The 18,457-nt window shown below is 42.2% G+C and overlaps 1 protein-coding gene across 2 annotated transcripts in view; it reads left to right on the plus strand.

Annotated features, from left to right (window-relative positions):
• ANK3 (ankyrin 3) overlaps positions 1 to 18,457 on the plus strand; it is a 322,709-nt gene that overhangs the window by 223,861 nt on the left and 80,391 nt on the right. The window contains exons 1-3 of one of the 2 annotated variants that reach the window (XM_007458434.1): positions 8,096 to 8,786; positions 10,261 to 10,384; positions 15,532 to 15,634. In XM_007458434.1, the coding sequence (XP_007458496.1) occupies positions 8,771 to 8,786; positions 10,261 to 10,384; positions 15,532 to 15,634 (243 nt within the window). In that variant the 5' untranslated portion in view covers positions 8,096 to 8,770. Of the gene's footprint in view, positions 1 to 8,095; positions 8,787 to 10,260; positions 10,385 to 15,531; positions 15,635 to 18,457 lie in introns of those variants that run through there. The other variant, XM_007458433.1, reaches the window with a different exon arrangement.

Consider the following 18,457-nt stretch of genomic DNA (forward strand, 5'->3'; position numbering starts at 1 on the left):
CCTCTCACTGTTGTGGCCTCTCCCGTTGCGGGGCACAGGCTCTGGACGCGCAGGCTCAGCGGCCATGGCTCATGGGACCAGCCGCTCTGCGGCATGTGGAATCTTCCCAGACCGGGGCATGACCCCGTGTCCCCTGCATCGGCAGGCGGACTCTCACTCAGTGCGCCACCAGGGAAGCCCCTCCCTCTTACTCTTGCTTCCTCGCTCTTCTGACAATGCAGATATCGGAAGGTTGAGGGAAAAGACATGAGCAAATAGGGTCATTTGGATTCTTCATGATGAAAACTTACTGTCTAAACATTAGGGGAGCTAGACATCTTATTATAAAGTTTTGAATTTATGGAAAAGATTTCCTCTTCAAAATTCTCTGGATTTTTATGTTCCTTATTTGAACCTTCCAAAAAATAAAATAGGCTGTTTTATTTGCCTTTATTTGTCTCTAAAAGGGTTAATAATACCATGGAGTTGCTGAGATGATGAAAAGAAAAAATATACACATAAAGCACTTAGAACAGTGACCAGCGTACAGTAGACGCTCAAAAAATGGCAGTCCTTCTTTTTTCTTAATCAGATGGATACGACTATCTATGTATCCTGTTTCCTGCTCTAGGCATAGAATTAGGCCAGGACAGCACGAGAGGAAGAGAGAGAGCTTTGAGTGTTTAAGTCTTCAGTTTAAACAAAAACGAAAACAATGTGGGTCGACAAAGTCATTGCATTGTCACCCACTAATGGGTTTATGTTGCTTGTCACTCAGATGTCAATTGTTAGTCTATAATCCAATTTCAAGGGCCCTAAAAATCTAACCCAACCAGCCCATTTCCTACAAGTCAGTTGCCTGTAACTTTAGTAAAGCCGGCTGCTCGCTGGTCTCCAGCATTCCCGTTCTGTCCCTCTGGGCTGCATCCTGTGGCCTGGGATGGCCAACTTCCCATTTCCACCCCTCTCTCCCTGCCTGTACTCACGCACTCTCCTTTCAGCATCTGCCACATCTACAGTCCCATGTGCTGCCCTCTTCCTTTGTGCTCTTGTAATACTTCGTAACTTCTCACACACACCTTCTGTCCTGGTGGCCAGGTGGGGAAGCGCCTGGTCTCTGCAACCCGACTGCATGGGTTTTAATCCAGGCTCCTCCGCTAACTAGATGTGTGAGTTTTGAAAAATAACTCTGAATCCATTTCTTCATCTATAAACTGGAAATACTAGTACCTGCTCCACAGGGTTGCGGATTAAGCGAGACGTGCATGTCAAGTGCTCAGTTAGCAGGCACAGCGTGTAGCACATACAAGGCATGATCTCAGTAGGAACCAGCAGCATTAGGAGTGCAGTATTTGTATCATGGTTTGTGTCCTGGTGTCAGCTTCTTTACTAGCGGCTAAATGCCTCAAAGGCAGTAGTTGGCTTTACTCCTAACATAGGTCCTAGCCCAGCGCTCCACTGTCTACCCGCTCAAAGTGGTTACACAGTGGAGCAGGTCACCTGGGGGCTTGTTACCCATGCAGAACCTCAGGGCCTACCCTAGACCTATGGAATCAGCATCTGCATTTTCACAAGGTCCCCAGCTGATAAAATACATCCCTTGAAATTTGAGAAACACTGCTCTCATTCCTTGAATTCACTTGCTGAGCTGACACTTTAATTATACTCATAATAGCCACTAGGAAAACAGACACTGAATTCCATAGAATCAGTACTGCCATCAGATCACTGTCGTTTGCAAGGACCCTTTAGACCAGTGGTTCTCAAAGTGTGGTCCCTGGACCAGCAACATCGGATTCCCTTGGGAACTTGTCAGAAATGCGAGTTTTCAGGTGATTCTAATGCATCCTCCAGGTTGAGAACCACTGCTTTAGAACCCTGGGAAGCTACCAGAAGTACCACATTAATATTGTGCATCCCCTTCTTCCTGCCTTGTTTCGTTTCATTTCTTCTCTTCCATGTCTTAAAGAGGCAAGTAAGGTCAAATGTCGTACGTATCGTTTCCTCTTTGCCGGATACTTGCTGGTGCGCATACACATCTTAATGTCTACCTGGCAGACTGACATTTGTCAAAATACCTTTTCCGGTGTATGGAACACACAGATGACTTATCTGCAGTCCCTGTATTTTGTTTTGTTTTGTTAATTTTATTCATTTTTTGAATAGGTGATAGACGCACATGGTATAAAATTCCCAAGGTACAAGAGTTTACGGTGAAAAGTAAGTCTCCCTCCTTCTTGCTCCAGTAATAGAGTTCCTTTCTCCAACAGCAATCACTGACCTTTCATCTCACACATTTATTGAGCACCTGATATGTGCCAGGCATTGTTCTGGGCACTGGATGTGGAAGAAGACAAAAACCCCTGCGTTCATGGAGCTGATATTTTGGTTACTGATTTCTTATTGTCTTTGTTCGATAGCATAGAGCTTGGCAGTAGTTAAAAGTAGGGCTCTGTAGTCAAACCAGCTAATTTTGAATCCAATTTTCCCCATGTTCTAAGTAATCTTAGCTGTTTATTCTACCACTGTGAACTGGGTTTCCTTTATCTTGAAATGGAGATAACAATTCTATTCTGTAAGGTTGTTGTGAGGATTACATGAGATAATACTTATAAAGCACCAAACAGTGCCTAGAACATAGTAAATGCTCAATAAATATAGGTGTTGATTATAATGATGTGATCTCATTCTGCTATTCTATAACGTAGACTAGAAATGGCTAAAGGATTTATTTTCCCAGTAGCTTACATTTCCTCTCTTTGCTATGTGATGATCAAAATAACCCCTTTTTTCAGAACAAGCACAGTAAATTTGTCTTCTCAATTCTGATCATTAACTGCTTCTCAGACTATTTACTGAGTTCTATGAAGTCATCAACTCCTAATCAATCACTAGAGCATAGAGACTGTGTTCCTCTTTATTCTCTTTAATCTAGCTTTTTCAAAAATCCCATGTAATTTGGAGATTTTCCACTATCATTTCATTTGGAGGTGTTTTGTACCATTATTTTCAGCTTGATAATGTTACAAAGTACATTCCTTGGGGAGATTCTGCATTTCGCATCAGAGGGATTAAACACTTCTGAGCAAAGTTTCTGACAATATAATTTGATATAGTTACCTTAAGGAGTATTCTTTGTGATTCTAGTCTCCAGCCAGATGGGAAAGCAACTTTCAACCGCTGGAAAAGCAACAAAAGTATTCCTCGGTAGTGGTCTTAACATGGAAAAGAATAGAAGAAAATTACATGCAAAAAAAAGAAAGAGAAGAAAAGACCTCCTAGGGCATGAAAACACTTAAATAATAAGACAAGAACTGTTTCATTTATTCACCATGAAAAGTCATTAGCGGGCATAATGAAAGATTGCAAGGAAGTTGGGTTAGGTATATTCCCCCATGTACTGATTCTGGGCCAGTGAGTTGAATTCTAAAAGGGAATGAGGCACAGCTGCGTGACCAACCAATATATTCTCTTTCTCTCCTTTGTCCCTGATTCTATTTGGTATTATTTCCTGGTAGACAGAGTGTATGAATCTTTGGAGGATTGACTGTGGTACAGGAAACCTGTTCTCTGAACCTAGTCATCATAGGACGGGGAGGAAGGGGTAGCTGCGAAATTGAAGTGAAATGCCTCTGAACAGCTTTTATTATTTGGGGAATGGTGAGATCAAGGTAGATTTGGGGTGTTTGGGTTTTTCTTTTTTTTTCTTTTTGCGGTACGCGGGCCTCTCACTGCTGTGGCCTCTCCCGCTGCGGAGCACAGGCTCCGGACGCGCAGGCTCAGCGGCCATGGCTCACGGGCCCAGCCGCTCTGCGGCACGTGGGATCTTCCCGGACCGGGGCACAAACCCGTGTCCCCTGCATCGGCAGGCTGGCTCTCAACCACTGCGCCACCAGGGAAGCCCTGGGTTTTTCTTTAAACATTTTCCAGCCTCTGGTATTTTATTGTCAGAAATGGATTAGCAGTAAGAACATCAGTGCTCATAATTTCTCGCAGAGTTTGTCTACACTAATCGTAGAACGCACTGCAGAGCTCACTCTAATTGATTAGTGGTGCATTAGGCACCCTGTCTGTGACCACTTTGCCTTACCTTTGGACCTTGTCATTTTTCATTCCCCTCTGTTCCCACTACTTATTACCTCTGAGCTCAGTGGTTTAATTTATTATCATCATCTCCCGTGGTTGTGTGAGTTAACAGGGCTCAGCTGGGTTCTAGAGAGCCTTCAGGAGTTTGCAGTCAGATGGTAGCTAAGGTGGGAGTCACATGGCCCGACGTTCAATGTGACGTCATCGTTCGGGGGTCTGTCACCTCGGCCGGGATGTCTGGAACAGCTGAGAGCTGACTGGCATCTCTCTCCACGTGGCTACCTTGACTTGCTTTACACCTTTACGTGAGGTGGCCTCATGGTAGTCAAATTTCTTGCCTTGGGATTAACTTCCCCTTTGGAACAAGTACTCCAGAGACTCAGGCAGAAACTGCAAGGTATCCTTGAACTCAAAGTCCAAAGTCACGTAACATCACTTACCCTGCATTTTAGTGTTCAAAGATGGAGCCAGTTCAGATTTAAACAAGGGCAGTACACAGGCATGGATACAAGGAGAGTTGGTTCATTGGATGGGGTAGAGAGGGCATTTTTAAACACTAGCTACCACACCTTCTTTGCCAGAAAACAGTCAGATTTATCTTCAACACAACGGTTATGCCACTGCACCAAATGCTTCTAGGAAACACAAATCCACATGAGTATTTAGTAAGTGAAAATTTGTGGGTTCTGGTAATACATATATTTTAACTAAATATATCTGATATTGTATGAGTGTTGTTCATTCATAGAAATATTACTTTTGTTATATTACAAATATAATTATTTGTACCTGTTGGTCGGAAGCTGTTACTAATCAAAATATTTTGGGATTATAGAATGGATTAGAGGCAGTTAACAAGATACTCAATAGAGTTCATCTCATTCCCTTCTAATCTTTGGTATATTAGTGTGTTGTACTATACAATAATCATAGAATATTTTGTTTATTGAAATGAGAGTTAGTTGTATTAATACTGTTCCTCCATTCATTCAATCAACAAGTATTTGTTGAGTATCTACGATGAACCTGGCCCTGTGTTAGGCAATGCAAAGCAGGGAGGCTTGGTGCTATGGTTAGATTTTGCCCCAAGCAGTATCAATAGTAGCATTTTAAATGCTAACGATATGAGTTCATGCATTCAGATGTTTGAACACTAAAGAAAGCTGCGGTTACCGAATACTACTAACAGTTAGTGCTGACTAAACCCTTTCTTTGTGCATTATTTCATTTAATCCCCCCAAGAGGTCTTAGGATAGAGGCAGAGTCGTTATCCCAGTTTGGTAGAGGTTGAAACTATGACTCAGAGTAAACAGTATCCCAGGGTTCACCTAATCAATAAGTGATGAAGCTTGAAGCTGAATCCAGGCACCACCTACTGTGCAAAATTGCATTAAAATAAGACCATTGCCTTTACCTCTAAATTCCGTGCCTTGTAAGAAATGTTTTCATCATTCTAAAATGGTAAACGCATAATTACTTAATTACTATTACTTAATAGTCATAAGACTACTTTAATCTTTGGCCAAATGTATTAACACCTCCCATCCCCATCCCAACTCTGGGCTTCTTTTGGTTTCATTGAGACCATTTCTGAAGTCTAAGAAGGATATGTAGAGAAAGAATAGAAACTTAATTTTATTGAAATTTTACTGTATACCAGTCATCAAGCTTGGCATGCCAAATGAATACGAAGTTGCTGTGGCATGTAGATGGGAAAAAAAGCAAAACCACCAACCTCTTTAATAAAAGCAATCATGAATTCCAAAAATACTGATGGGGCACTTTCAATATGGCAGGTCCAGGAAAATCTGGGCTCTGGTTTTGGGGTTCTCATCTCACTCTTCCATGGGAGGGACCAAGCAGGTGTTTCTCCTGCCAATACACTCTGATAAGGGAAGCCCACATGAGGGACACCGAACTTAGGATGGTGAGTGGAGGATGGGAGGTGTTCTAGAAAGAGTCCAAGATTGGAGAAACTACTCAGGAGAAGAGGTGTAAAGATTCCATCAAGAGAGTACACCCTGGTTCAAAGTCCAGAGTTTCAGGAATTCTAGGGATTGAAAGAATTATATGTTAACAGAAGGGCGGGATGGGTGTGTAGGAGTGGCCGGAGAGAAGCTGACCAAGAAGTCGTGAGGAAGGAACCTTTCTTTGCAGGTCTCGTTAGGAAGCTTGAATGAGCGAGCACCATTGAATCAGGCTTTGCTAAGTAGTTTGGATTTTTCTTTTCTTTTTTTTTTTTATTCATATATTTGATTGAGGCATCGAATCTGTGTTTTTTTTGTTTGTTTTTTTTAGATGTTGGGGGTAGGAGTTTATTGATTAATTTATTTATTTTTGGCTGTGTTGGGTCTTCGTTTCTGTGCGAGGGCTTTCTCTAGTTGCGGCGCGGCGAGGCCACTCTTCATCGCGGTGCGCGGGCCTCTCACTGTCGCGGCCTCTCTTGTTGCGGAGCACAGGCTCCAGACGCGCAGGCTCACGGGCCTAGTTGCTCCGCGGCATGTGGGATCCTCCCAGACCAGGGCTCGAACCCGTGTCCCATTTATTTATTTTTGGCTGTGTTGGGTCTTCGTTTCTGTGCGAGGGCTTTCTCTAGTTGCGGCGAGCGGGGGCCACTCTTCATCGCGGTGCGCGGGCCTCTCACTGTCGCGGCCTCTCTTGTTGCGGAGCACAGGCTCCAGACGCGCAGGCTCACGGGCCTAGTTGCTCCGCGGCATGTGGGATCCTCCCAGACCAGGGCTCGAACCCGTGTCCCCTGTATTAGCAGGCAGACTCTCAACCACTGCGCCACCAGGGAAGCCCGGATTTTTCTTTTCTTTTTTTTGGCCATACCATGTGGCATGCGGGATCTTAGTTCCCCAACCAGGGATCAAACCTGTGCCCCCTGCAGTGGAAGCGCGGAGTCTTAACCACTGGACGCCAGGGAAGTCCCAGTAGTTTGGATTTTAAGTGCGCTTGTGGAAAACAGATTGACCTTCAGACAGTTTCTCCATGTTACCCATGACTTCCCCTTCCATTCTTTGCAGAGTTGGAAATGATTCTTTTTATTATGTTTATATTATTATTGGGGGGAATATTTTTCCATATGTACCAGGCAGTGTAAATGGCTTCCCTTCTCTTTCTGGGTATGTTCAGTGTTGATTATAGCCGGGCGGATCAAATGAAAGCACCAGGTGTCGTATCGTGTGAATATTAGATGAGCCATTATTTATGCATTGATCCAGGAACCACAAATCTGTACCCCACCTCCTCAGTTCTACAGATGCACATTTCTGTATGTTTAGGTAACAGTCGAAGAGATAGAGGCAACATATGCATAAGTGCTGCAGACCACTTTCCTTCAAGATCATGTCAAAACCCTTGACCCTTTCTAGGCCGACGCTCCAGCTCTTCTGAGAAAAAGCCATTGAAATTGCCTCTCCTGTGTACCCAGATGGAGGATGCAGAAGTCCGGCTAGCTTTTCCCTCCACTGCCAACAAAAACAGGCTGGAACAGCTGGGAAGGGAGGCCAGGAGCCCCAGAGAGAGGGAAGCAGCGGAACAGCTCAGTGACAGAAGCGCCTCCTTGGCTGCCTGCAGCCCCTCGCAGCCAAGACCTCCCCAGCCAACCCCGGTTCCTCCGCCTCCCCCCCCTCGCCAGGGACCCCTCAAGGAGGGAGGACCAGTTAGTGACTTGAATCGTATCAAACCGGCTTGTCTCACTTCTCCTTTCCTGCAGCTCTGGATCAAAGGCAGCGGTGATGAGCTCTGCTTCTTGGAGAGTTCTGAGGATCCCGGCCGCTTCCCTCTGCCCCACAGTTTCCCAACCTCAACCCGAGGGCAGGTCCGCCCTCTTCTCGTCGGCAGACTGCGCCGCTCACCTGGTGGCCTCCCCTTTAAGACGCACTCACCTGGGTGCTCACCTGCGCGCGGGCGCTTCCGCAGGAAGAAGGAAGCGGCGCCACCGTCGCCTCCCGTCCCTCCCTCCCTCCCTCTCTCTTTTTTTTCCCCTCCTTCCACCTGACAGGGACCATAAATAACCCAGGCTCCCAGCTGAGAACAAAAAGTTTGCCTGGAGCTCTCTGCCACTCCCTGCCTGGGCCGCTTCTTTGTTTTCTTCTGCTGTTTTTCCTCTCTACCTGGGTTGGCCGTTTCTTCCTTCAGGTTGGAGAACAGTCGCCTCCTAATTAAATGCAGTGGCTCACTCGCCGGCCCTCCCTAGATTTCAGGCTGCCTCGGCTACCCGGTTAGGCACCGGGCATCGGCATCGGTATCAAATTACCGAAAGTCTACACTGGAGCAGTCCTCATATTTACATACAAATAACTCAGGGGCTTGCATTTATGTCACCATTCGATCCTGCTAGAGGCTTGCCAGAGGAGTTTTTAATCCAATCAGAAGGAGTTTTAAAAGGATGTCTGCGGAGTGATCAAAAAGGATCTTGATCTCAATGAAATGTAGCCAGATTTGGGGTTGGTTTGTTTGTTTGTTTTCATCTGAAATATTGAAAATCTTTGAACACTGATGGGCAGGAAAAGATGTGTAATTCTTCAGCTGCTGGCGAGGAGACGAAGATGCTGAGAGGAGCTTGGAGGAAGTGGTGAAGACAGTGGATCCAACCCAGGGATTGGTTGGTTTGGGCTGATTTGGAGGTAGAGTCTAAATCACTGCTTCAGGGATTCCTGGAAACATCAGGAAAACATTTGATCAGCCCAGCCTGGTGGAAATGGCTTTGCCACAGAGTAAGATCTTTCTTTAAGTCGTACTTGGTGTGTGCTGTTTTTGTTTCCTATGTAGTGTGTGTGCAAATAGCCCAGCTGTAAATAGTTACTTAAAATAATCTCTTGGTACCGGGTAGCCGGGTAGCTATGGAAAGTTGATCTGTTTGGTTTTTACACTTGCGAAAACAGTAGTTGATACTGGATTTTTAGACTTGATTGGTAGCTTAAAAGCTGAGCTCTTGTGGTTTCCCGAGTTTAAATGAATGGAAATTATAAACAGTGCTGAATGAAGGACTGGAAAATAGAGCTGGCGTGGGTGAAATCGCTTACCTTTGAGAAAACGTAACATGTACTCCTTTGAAATCCGGCTTGGCCAGCCAGGCTTGTATCCAGTAGAACAAGAGTCATAAAAAGGAGATAGGGTTTGCCTGTTTGTGAAAGGAACTTTTCCACAGCCCGTGCTGCATTTTGAGAAGGATGGGAAATGTCCCAGAGGGCAAAAGGCATCTGGAAAACCTGCCCTGTCACCCCTGGAATGTGGTTTATTCCCGTGTGAGGTCATGTTATACGTGTGTAGCTAGTAAAAGTATTTTATGCAATTAACTCTTTGTATAGATGGTTCAAGAGCAATTTATATCATCCTTCTTTACAACTACTGAAGCCCCCATTTGATCTCTATCGAAGGTAGAGCTGCTTTCCAAGCAGGGTTCAAGCACTGGGGCAGCTGGACTGAGTTGTTAATTTGATAGATTTCGAAACAGTTCAAAATGGTTGTGTTTCAAGTTTCCCCAGTTGAGCAGTTGTAGTTTCAGATTAAATAACTTGCTAGTTTTTTACATAAACCCCAAATTGAAATCCTGGGTGTGAGAAGAACATTTAAAATAAAGTCGGTTCCCTTCCCACATATAATTTGCAGAACAGTAATGAAGAGGTGCCTCTTATTTTGCAATCCAGGTCCATTCAAACAAGCTGCCCTCATCATGGTTGGGCCAGGAAAACTCTAGCTGACAGAAGAGATCAACCTTTCTAGTCAGCTGGGGCTTGAGGCCGGGAGGAAGGAGATACAGAAACGGTTTAAAATTGGTACCTAATGCCAGGAGCTCTTTCTGCTGCTTAAATTCACTATTTTTTTTTAACATCTTTATTGGAGTGTAATTGCTTTACAGTGGTGTGTTAGTTTCTGCTTTGTAACAAAGTGAATCAGCTATACATATACATATATCCCCATATCGCTTCCCTCTTGCGTCTCCCTCCCACCCTCCGTATCCCACCCCTCTAGGTGGTCACAATAAATTCACTATTGAAATGATGAACTAACCTCTACCTATACTTTTTCCTTCTAATGGCAGTTTCAGATATTATCCGGGGGGGATGAGGGGAAATGAACATGAGAAAAATGGGTGATTGGCCAATGACCGGAGGAACGGTTTTCTCCCCAACAGACGCGTTTTCAAAAGGGAAGCTTCTGACTTGGGCTTGCTTTGTGCATCCACAGGTGAAGATGCAATGACAGGCGACACGGACAAGTATCTTGGGCCACAAGACCTTAAGGAATTGGGCGATGATTCTCTGCCCGCAGAGGGCTACATGGGCTTTAGTCTGGGGGCCCGCTCTGCCAGGTATTTTATCGTTGCTCTTTTCTCACAGTTAATTTAAAACAACCATGATGTGTCATAAACCGAAATCATTTTCATTTTTCACATTATCCCCAAGTTTGCTCTTTGGATAAGCATGTGAATTTGGTGAAATGTACACATGCTCTGCTGTCTTCTTTTGTGGTTTTCAGTCCTTAATTTTATGCAATTGAATGTGTTAATCGTTTGTTCTTTTTTTCCCCACGTAGCAGTAGTGCTTCAAGCATAATAGCAAAAGAGCTCACTGGCAAAACGGAGAGAACCAATCTAGGTCACATGTTTTAAAATTAAGCTTTGTTCCATAGTGAAAGAAAGATCCTCTTTTCCAATAAGTGAGAAATATTGTCTTGATTGTTCACTATTCTCTCTTCGTGACTGAAAGAATAATTTACGATTGAGACTTAAAAGAGAGCATTCTTGGGGAAAAATTGTGTATTGTTTATTGGAATTGTCTGTCAACTGAGTATCTCTTTGAAAAGTATGCCATTAGTTTGTTTAGAAGGGACATGTTAAGAGTGAAACAGTGACTTAGCCAAAAGTCACAGGTAGAATGGTAGCAAATTCAGCTCTGAAAACTGAAGCTACAGCTTTTGTATGTGGAAAACCTTGGCTCCAGCCTGACACTGGTTGAAAGAAACAGAACCTTGTCCAGAATTTGGGGACTTCTTTTCCCTGGTTGGGTTAACAGCATGTTTGCTGACAGTCAAGTTATTTTAAGCTAATAATTAAACCTTCTAAGCTAGCGCCCTGGGGACATTTTCCTATCGTTTAAGGATCTGTTGTTAAAAGTTTCATTGTCTAATAGTAAATGGCACTTCCCTCAAAGTAAACCTGGGAGTTTATTCTCAGTGTCCGTTGATGTGGCCAGTTTAGACACTGAATTGATTTTTCTTTGAGTTAATCTTTTTTTGTTTAATAGAATTTGGAGCCTCATGTAACTTATTAGAATTTTGGCTTTATATATATATTTATAAAAGGCCTTAAAATCTTATTGTAGCAGGTGTCATTAATAAGAAGGGGAAAATAAGTTTTTAAAAACATGTCCTATTTCAGGTAATCACAGATAACAAGTTACAACTGAAAATATTGCAGAATCTTAAGGGACCTCAAGGGAAAAGTCTATTTAGAGATTTAAGAGCTTTTGTAATCCAATAACTAGCTGATTCTCTTCCTCAGATAGTATATAAAAGCTACATTTCATGACTCAATCATTTGTATATAGGGAATTGTAGCAGCTGACCTCCAGTGGGAGTTGAAACCAGTATATTGTCTCTCATAAATTTTCCACAAGACATTTCTGAGGCTTTCATATTTCTAGTTTGGATCGCACCATTATTATTTGTTGCTATTATATGTAACTCATTTTTTTACATTGGCAACTGATGTTATGCTCAGAGGCAAATTATCTATAAAGCCGATATGTTTTTTAAAGTACTGTTAAACTGTTACCAAGTATAATAGTCTGAGTGTAACATTTAAAAAGGGATACATTAAATGTGTAACTCATTCAACCATAACTTTTTTTTTTTCTTTTTTCCCTGTCTGATTTTTTTGCTTTCTACTTCTTCTGTTTTTTCTAAAAATACTTAAAAATAGTCCCAAGATCAGGTAAGAAGATGCGGCACCTTGACAGTGTTTCTCTGCTCTTCCTTGACTCATTTTCTCATCTTTATTTTCTTCAGCATTGTGCTGTGCTATGCTGTGCTGCCATGTGCTTTTTCTTCTTTATTTCTCTGCTCAGCTTTAGAAAATCGGTTTTGTGATTTGAGAAAATAAGCAAGTAACTAAATGTACGACAAGTCATGTTTACTTATGCAAAGTTGACTGAATACGTGAGGAATTTATTTCCCTTAACAAAGTTGTATAGTGCATGACGTAACTGGAGAAATTGCACTGGGTTTAAAGGAAACGTCTTGATCGGAAGGGCTGTTTGTTTGCTGGGTGCTGTTCTGAGTTGTGCTAGGTACTTCAGTATAACTTCAAAAATCTGAAGCATGTGTTTTTCTAACATTTCCTCTGTTTAACACTTAGGGTATATACTGATGGCTGCAAATAATATCGTTGACCTCAGTGAAAAACAACTTAATGCCTTCCAGACCCCCATGCAAATAATCTCTCATTTTAGTACCTGAAAGTATCAATACTTCAATATATTAAGGATTCAGAGTGCAGCTTGATGCCGTTAATCGGCTCCATCTGTCTAATGTAAATTAGTCAGGAGTAGGAATTATGTCAAATGACATTATGTAAAATGAGGACATCTTTAGACTTTTCCATTGGTAGCTCCCAATTCTAGGTTCTGTTCTTTCGTTGGCACTCCTACATAAGTTAAAAGAAAGAAAGGATGTTTTAAAAAAAAACACACACACATCTTAGATATGTTTAAAAACTAAAGTTAAAATGAATGTGTCATCATTAAGAAAAAACTTGTGTTTGTTCACATATACAATAAAAAAAACTGTTCTCACGTACCACCAATATTACCATATGCCATGGGAACCAAAATTTAAAGAAATGAATATCTGATGCAGAGTGTGGAACTTCCTGTGCCTCTCAAATCACATCACGGGGGCAAAATGGAGTCTTGCTGTAAGTACCTAGAAGTTGCACTATCTAATGGTCTAGCTGCCAGGCACATAGGATTATTTAAATTAAAATGAATTAAAATTGAATAAAATTAAATGCAGTCCTTCTGTCACACCAGCCGCACTTCAGGTGCTCAGTGTATTGGACAGAGCAGATTGAGTACGTGTCCATCATTCTGTTGGAAAAGAAAGTTCTGTTGGGTGGTGTTGAGTTAGAAAGTAGAAAGAGAATTCCTGCTTTTAGGAAGCTTATATTGCATCTGAGAGAAGGGATGGGGCTAGAAACAGGAGTAACAAAAGTTTGCAACAAAAATAGGAAAAAAAAGAGTGATGGGTCATATATGATTGGGCACTGGAGGCCCAACGGTGCAAGAGGTCAGAGTCACATGGCTTACTGGGTAAGCTCTATGCAGGGATAATGCTCTTTTTTTTTTTGCTTCTATATCCATTTTCTGATATTGTGTCCCTCTCATAATAGTCACTTAGTAACTATTTGCTTAATACACCAAATAATGACTCTGTAGAATGATGGTTATTTTGGAGAAAGTAAGGCTCTCATCCTAGAGGCATGTACCTAGCCATTTGTGTAGACACTTAGAATTATGCCTGTCATTTGGGGGGCCTCTGTATCTTGATATAAAAATCCCCACTTTTGGATACTCTTTGGTGTATCTAAAATATATCCATATATGCCTTTAATATAGGCAGTGGGGGAAGAAATCATTTTGTGCAAGCACAGAATCATTCCTTAGTTACCTCTCCTTTGCTCTTTCCCCTGTCAAGCACAGAAAAGGCACGGCCAGGCCAAAGTCTGCCAGATTCTGCTGGTAAAGATTCGAGCAGCTACGTTTAAATTCAGACAGTTTATTACTTCCTAGGCGGGGCTAACTTCCTGTGGCCCTTGTCTTCCACACCAGAAAGGATGACACCAAAACCAAAGGGGCTGTATGTCTACCACGCTAGCTGTGGGCTGCCCCATTGCTAAGGAGCCAATTCCAGACCCCTCTCTTCCAAGGAGGGCACGGCAGGAAGCCTCAGACCTCTTTCAAAGTGGGAGGCAGTGAAAAGCTACCTCACGACAGCCTGCCTGGTAGGGAGGCCAGTGGAAGATGGCCTCGGAGCAGCTCACCAGCCTCCATCCTCTTTGTTCCTGACGGATCATGGGGGTTCCGCCAAGGCTCAGACGAGCTGCCATTCCAGCCTGCCTGTGTGCCCTTTGTGGATATATGCAGGGTTACCAGCGTCCCTGACTCTATTGGTCTCTTGTTTCTTTAATTGAGATATAACTGACATATAACATTATGTTAGTTTCAGGTATATAACATAATGATTCGATATACATTTATATTGCAAAACTGTCATCACAATAAGTCTAGTTAACATTCATCACCATTCATAATTACACTTTTTTTTTTTTTATTAGGATGAGAACTTTTAAGATTTACTCTCAGGAATTCCCTGGCGGTCCCGTGGTTGAGACTCTGCACTTCCGCTGCAGGGGCCACGGGTTCGATCCCTGGTCGGGGAACTAAGATCCCACGTGCTGCGTGGCACGGCCAAAAAATAAAAATCTCTCTTAGCAGCTTTCAAACATACAAAACAGTATTATAAATGATGGTCAGCATCATTACATTAAATCCTCAGGACTTACAACTGGAAGTCATATAAAATAAAATGTGATTTGAGAAAATGAAAATAAGCAAGGAACTAAATGTAAAGTATTCACATTTTATAACTGGAAGTTTATACGTTTTGACCACCTTCACCCATTTTGCCCATCCCCCAAGCCCTCTTGGTATTTAGTTTAGAGGTCAAGGTGGTGAGTGGCACTTCAGGACGTCAGGGGTCCTGCATTCTGGGGAGTTCAAAGGCTGTATAGAGGATTTGAGAGAGGCTAGAAAGGAGAAGAGAAGAAACAAAGAAAAAAAGCGTACAGTAAGGAAAGACAAGATAACCATACGTGGAATTTGAATTTTTCCAGGCCAGAAAGATGGCAAAAAAGATAATATAAGGTGTATTCATAACCCTCCTTTTCTCTTCATTTTTTCCATGAGAAGCCACTATAAACCAGAGCTCTCGATAGGTTAAATCCACATCTAGTTCCCAAAGCCTTATTAACGGCTACATTTACAGCACCATAATTCCATTCAGTAGTGCGAGATAGACAAATATGGACCAGACAGGGAGACTCTAAAAGAAGGTCTTAACCAAGAAAAATCTCTCTAGTTAATCAAATTATCTGCAGTCATCTGGAGTCATGTTGGTTTGACTGTCATAGTGAGATATCCAAGTTTTCACACATTTCACCTTCTCAAAGATTGAACACCAACTCGCCTAATTTTCAACAAAACCTGATCGTGAGGTTGTCTAAGCTTAAGAAATGTCCTCAAGTATAAGGGATTTTATTTTTGATGATGTCTTTTCAAGAACGACTTCTGTTGATGTTTTTGGCCATCTTGCCTGTTCTTAAAGTTGCATGCATTAACGTTCTTTTATCCATCTCATCGTCATCTCCCACTCTTGAATGGTTAACTGTAACTACAACAGCCTCCGCTCCTTCAGTTCGGATAGGTCTTACACCTTGAACAGAAGCTCCTTCGCGCGGGACAGCATGACGATTGAAGAACTCCTGGTGCCATCCAAAGAGCAGGTATGCGTTCTTTGTCAAATCTTCCGTCGTTAAACTTTCATTTGTGTGATGGAATCACGTTCTTTGTCGCATGACAAAAACTCTGTTTCTCCGTGTTTGTTTTTGCATTTGTAAGTCTTCCCGTACTGCCAGTTAAAGAAAAACTCAATTGTACCATAAATCGAAATATCCCTCTCTTCTGCCTATCAGTCTCATCCCACAAAGAGAAACTTAGAAAAGTTCTAGGAAAGGCATGGATACCTTTCTCATTTCTTGGCCAAATCTTGCAGTTTTTAAAAAAGAGAGTTAAGGGAATTCCCTGGCGGTCCTGTGGTTAGGACTCCACACTCTCACTGCAGAGGGCCCAGGTTCAACCCCTGGCCAGGGAACTAAGATCCCACAAGCCGTGCAGCGAGGCCAAAAATAAATAAATTAAATACATAAATAAGTAAATAAAAGAGAGGTAATAATAATTGGTAGCTAAAGTTGCTGGCATTATCCACATGAAGGTTAGGTTTTGCTCAACAGACTATGTATGCGTGTTGGAATTTGCTGAAATTGTTTTCAGCAAGTTGAAGGTTAGATTGGTCAGGTTTTTGGTCCCTTAGCTTCAAAGCTGCCTGGGATGGGCCTTCTCAAGGCGTGCCAGCATTTTGCTTTCTACTAGAACCTCTGCTAGGTTCATTTGGTGTTTATGCAATTTCTTCTTTCCGTTAACTGTGGTTGAATAGATACTGGTTTATTACAGGAAGACTCGGTAACAGAATCCTGCTGCGTAGGGGCTCAGGATGGGTCATTATTCCAGATTCACACAATACCTGCTGTTAAATGTGCACAGTCAGGAGCTGGTGATGGATGAAACTGGACCATAAAACTAATTTTGAAGGTGGCCTGTAATATTTAAACAATGTAAATGGTGAAATTATGCTGGACTTACTGATTCACTGCATAATGAAGGTAAATTGGGGCAGATGAATAAGTGATGAACACTTATCATCACCAAGTTAAGAGGTTAAGCTGCGAGTCGTCACACCTTGAGGGTTCCCATCTGTCTGGAGAGGCCGACTTCCAGACACACAGATGTACCTTGTACTTTATAGGGACCTACAGTACATATGTTAATGCTTTATACTCTCTGGAACATGCTTAGCAAGCAGGTCTTACAGAGCTGACTGCAGTGACGCTTCAGTGTTTGGTCAAAAAAACACCCTCTGTAGAATGATTATAGGTATATGCCATGGTTTAAATGGGCGTTAGCACCAGAGAAAGCACCTATCTCAAATGATGAAGCTAAGTTCTTGGGTGTAAAGTGTTGCCCAGGTATTGGTTGAGATTTTCTGAAGAGCTCTCTGCTTGGTAGGCCGTGGTCATTATCCTAGTTGGGTAATCCTGATCTCTTTATGTTCCCAACTGAAATGAAATGTTAGTGGATATATTGCTAACACTTAAAAGTGTAGAAATACGTGAAATTCTCTGTGCTCTAAGGGAACCCCACAAAACTTACAAGATTGCAAGTAAAAGGAGATTCCTTGAACATTTTGCTATTATGTAATGGAGTAGCAAATTGTCAGTTGACCCTAATTATGGTTTATATTTCTTAATATATACTTGTTTGGGGGGCAAGGGCCTGAAATGGAGGCCGCCACCACCATTATCACCGTGACCTCACCTCCACTGCCACCATCACCTGCATCGCCATCTCCACCACGTTTACCACCATAGTTACACAGCCTCTCAATTTCTGCACATCAACCTTAAAGTAAAATATAAATGCTTGCGATGCTACAAGGCTACAAACAGGCTTCTGAGTGTTCTCACACCATTACCTGTCAGCTACTGCCGAGACCTACTTACTCAGGTAGAATGGCGGGGCAACATTTACTCAGAATGAAGGATTCGTGAGAAGAAATGAAGGCTAGAGAGAACGTTTGAGGTAACGCTGATGTTCTTTTGTATAGTTTGTTCCTGCTCCAATTTCAAAAATACCTCTGTGGACATCACAAACCCTCTGTAGGCCAGTCAGAAGAAAGGAGAGCTTAGGACACCTTAAAAGCTTTACAGATAAATCTTAAGTCAATAACTGCAGAAGCAGGAAGCTGCTTTCTTTAATGGCCACAGAGAATCCGTGGTCTGACAGGCATTTCTCATGGAACGAGCACGTTTAATGAGCACGTCACATGACTCCATGATAAATTCACCAGAGACTTGGAAAAAAAGATATGAATATCATAAAGACATTTTAGGGACAGTTGGGGGCATTTGAAAATGTACAAGCTACACTGTTAGGAAATTATTGTTCATTTTCCGAACAGTGATAATAGTATGGAAGCTACACAGGGAATATCTCTCTTCCAGGGGTATGCATGCTGAATTTTTCAGGAATGAAGTAATCTTTGTCAGCTATTTATTTTCAGATGGTTCAGCCAATAGTGTAAGCATGGAGTGAGAGAAAAACAAATCAAATATGGCCAGATGTTAATTGTTGAATCTAGGTTGAGTGTATATGAATATTCCTTATACAGATTTTTCAACTGTTTTATTTTGCATAAAATTAAATTAAATTAAAATTAAAACTTGGAGGAAAGGGGAAAACAAATCCTGAAAGAGGTGTATTAACTTATTTCATCCCATGTCTCATTTATCATAGAAGAGAGAGAAAAGGCTAATTCCTCAAAAGAGAGGCTTTAAGAGGGAAGAGGCTAGTTACACTGGGCATGACTCATGAGAAGCATTTACTTCAGAAGTGCACTTAAACACTTTATGTTAGAATTAAGTGACAAAAAAATTATTAGTTGATGTCTATCATGTCTCAAAATCTGCATGGATAAATTTCAAAACGGAGTT

This window comes from Lipotes vexillifer, unplaced genomic scaffold, assembly GCF_000442215.2.
Source record: "Lipotes vexillifer unplaced genomic scaffold, Lipotes_vexillifer_v1.1 scaffold1209, whole genome shotgun sequence".
Lineage (NCBI taxonomy): Eukaryota > Metazoa > Chordata > Mammalia > Artiodactyla > Lipotidae > Lipotes > Lipotes vexillifer.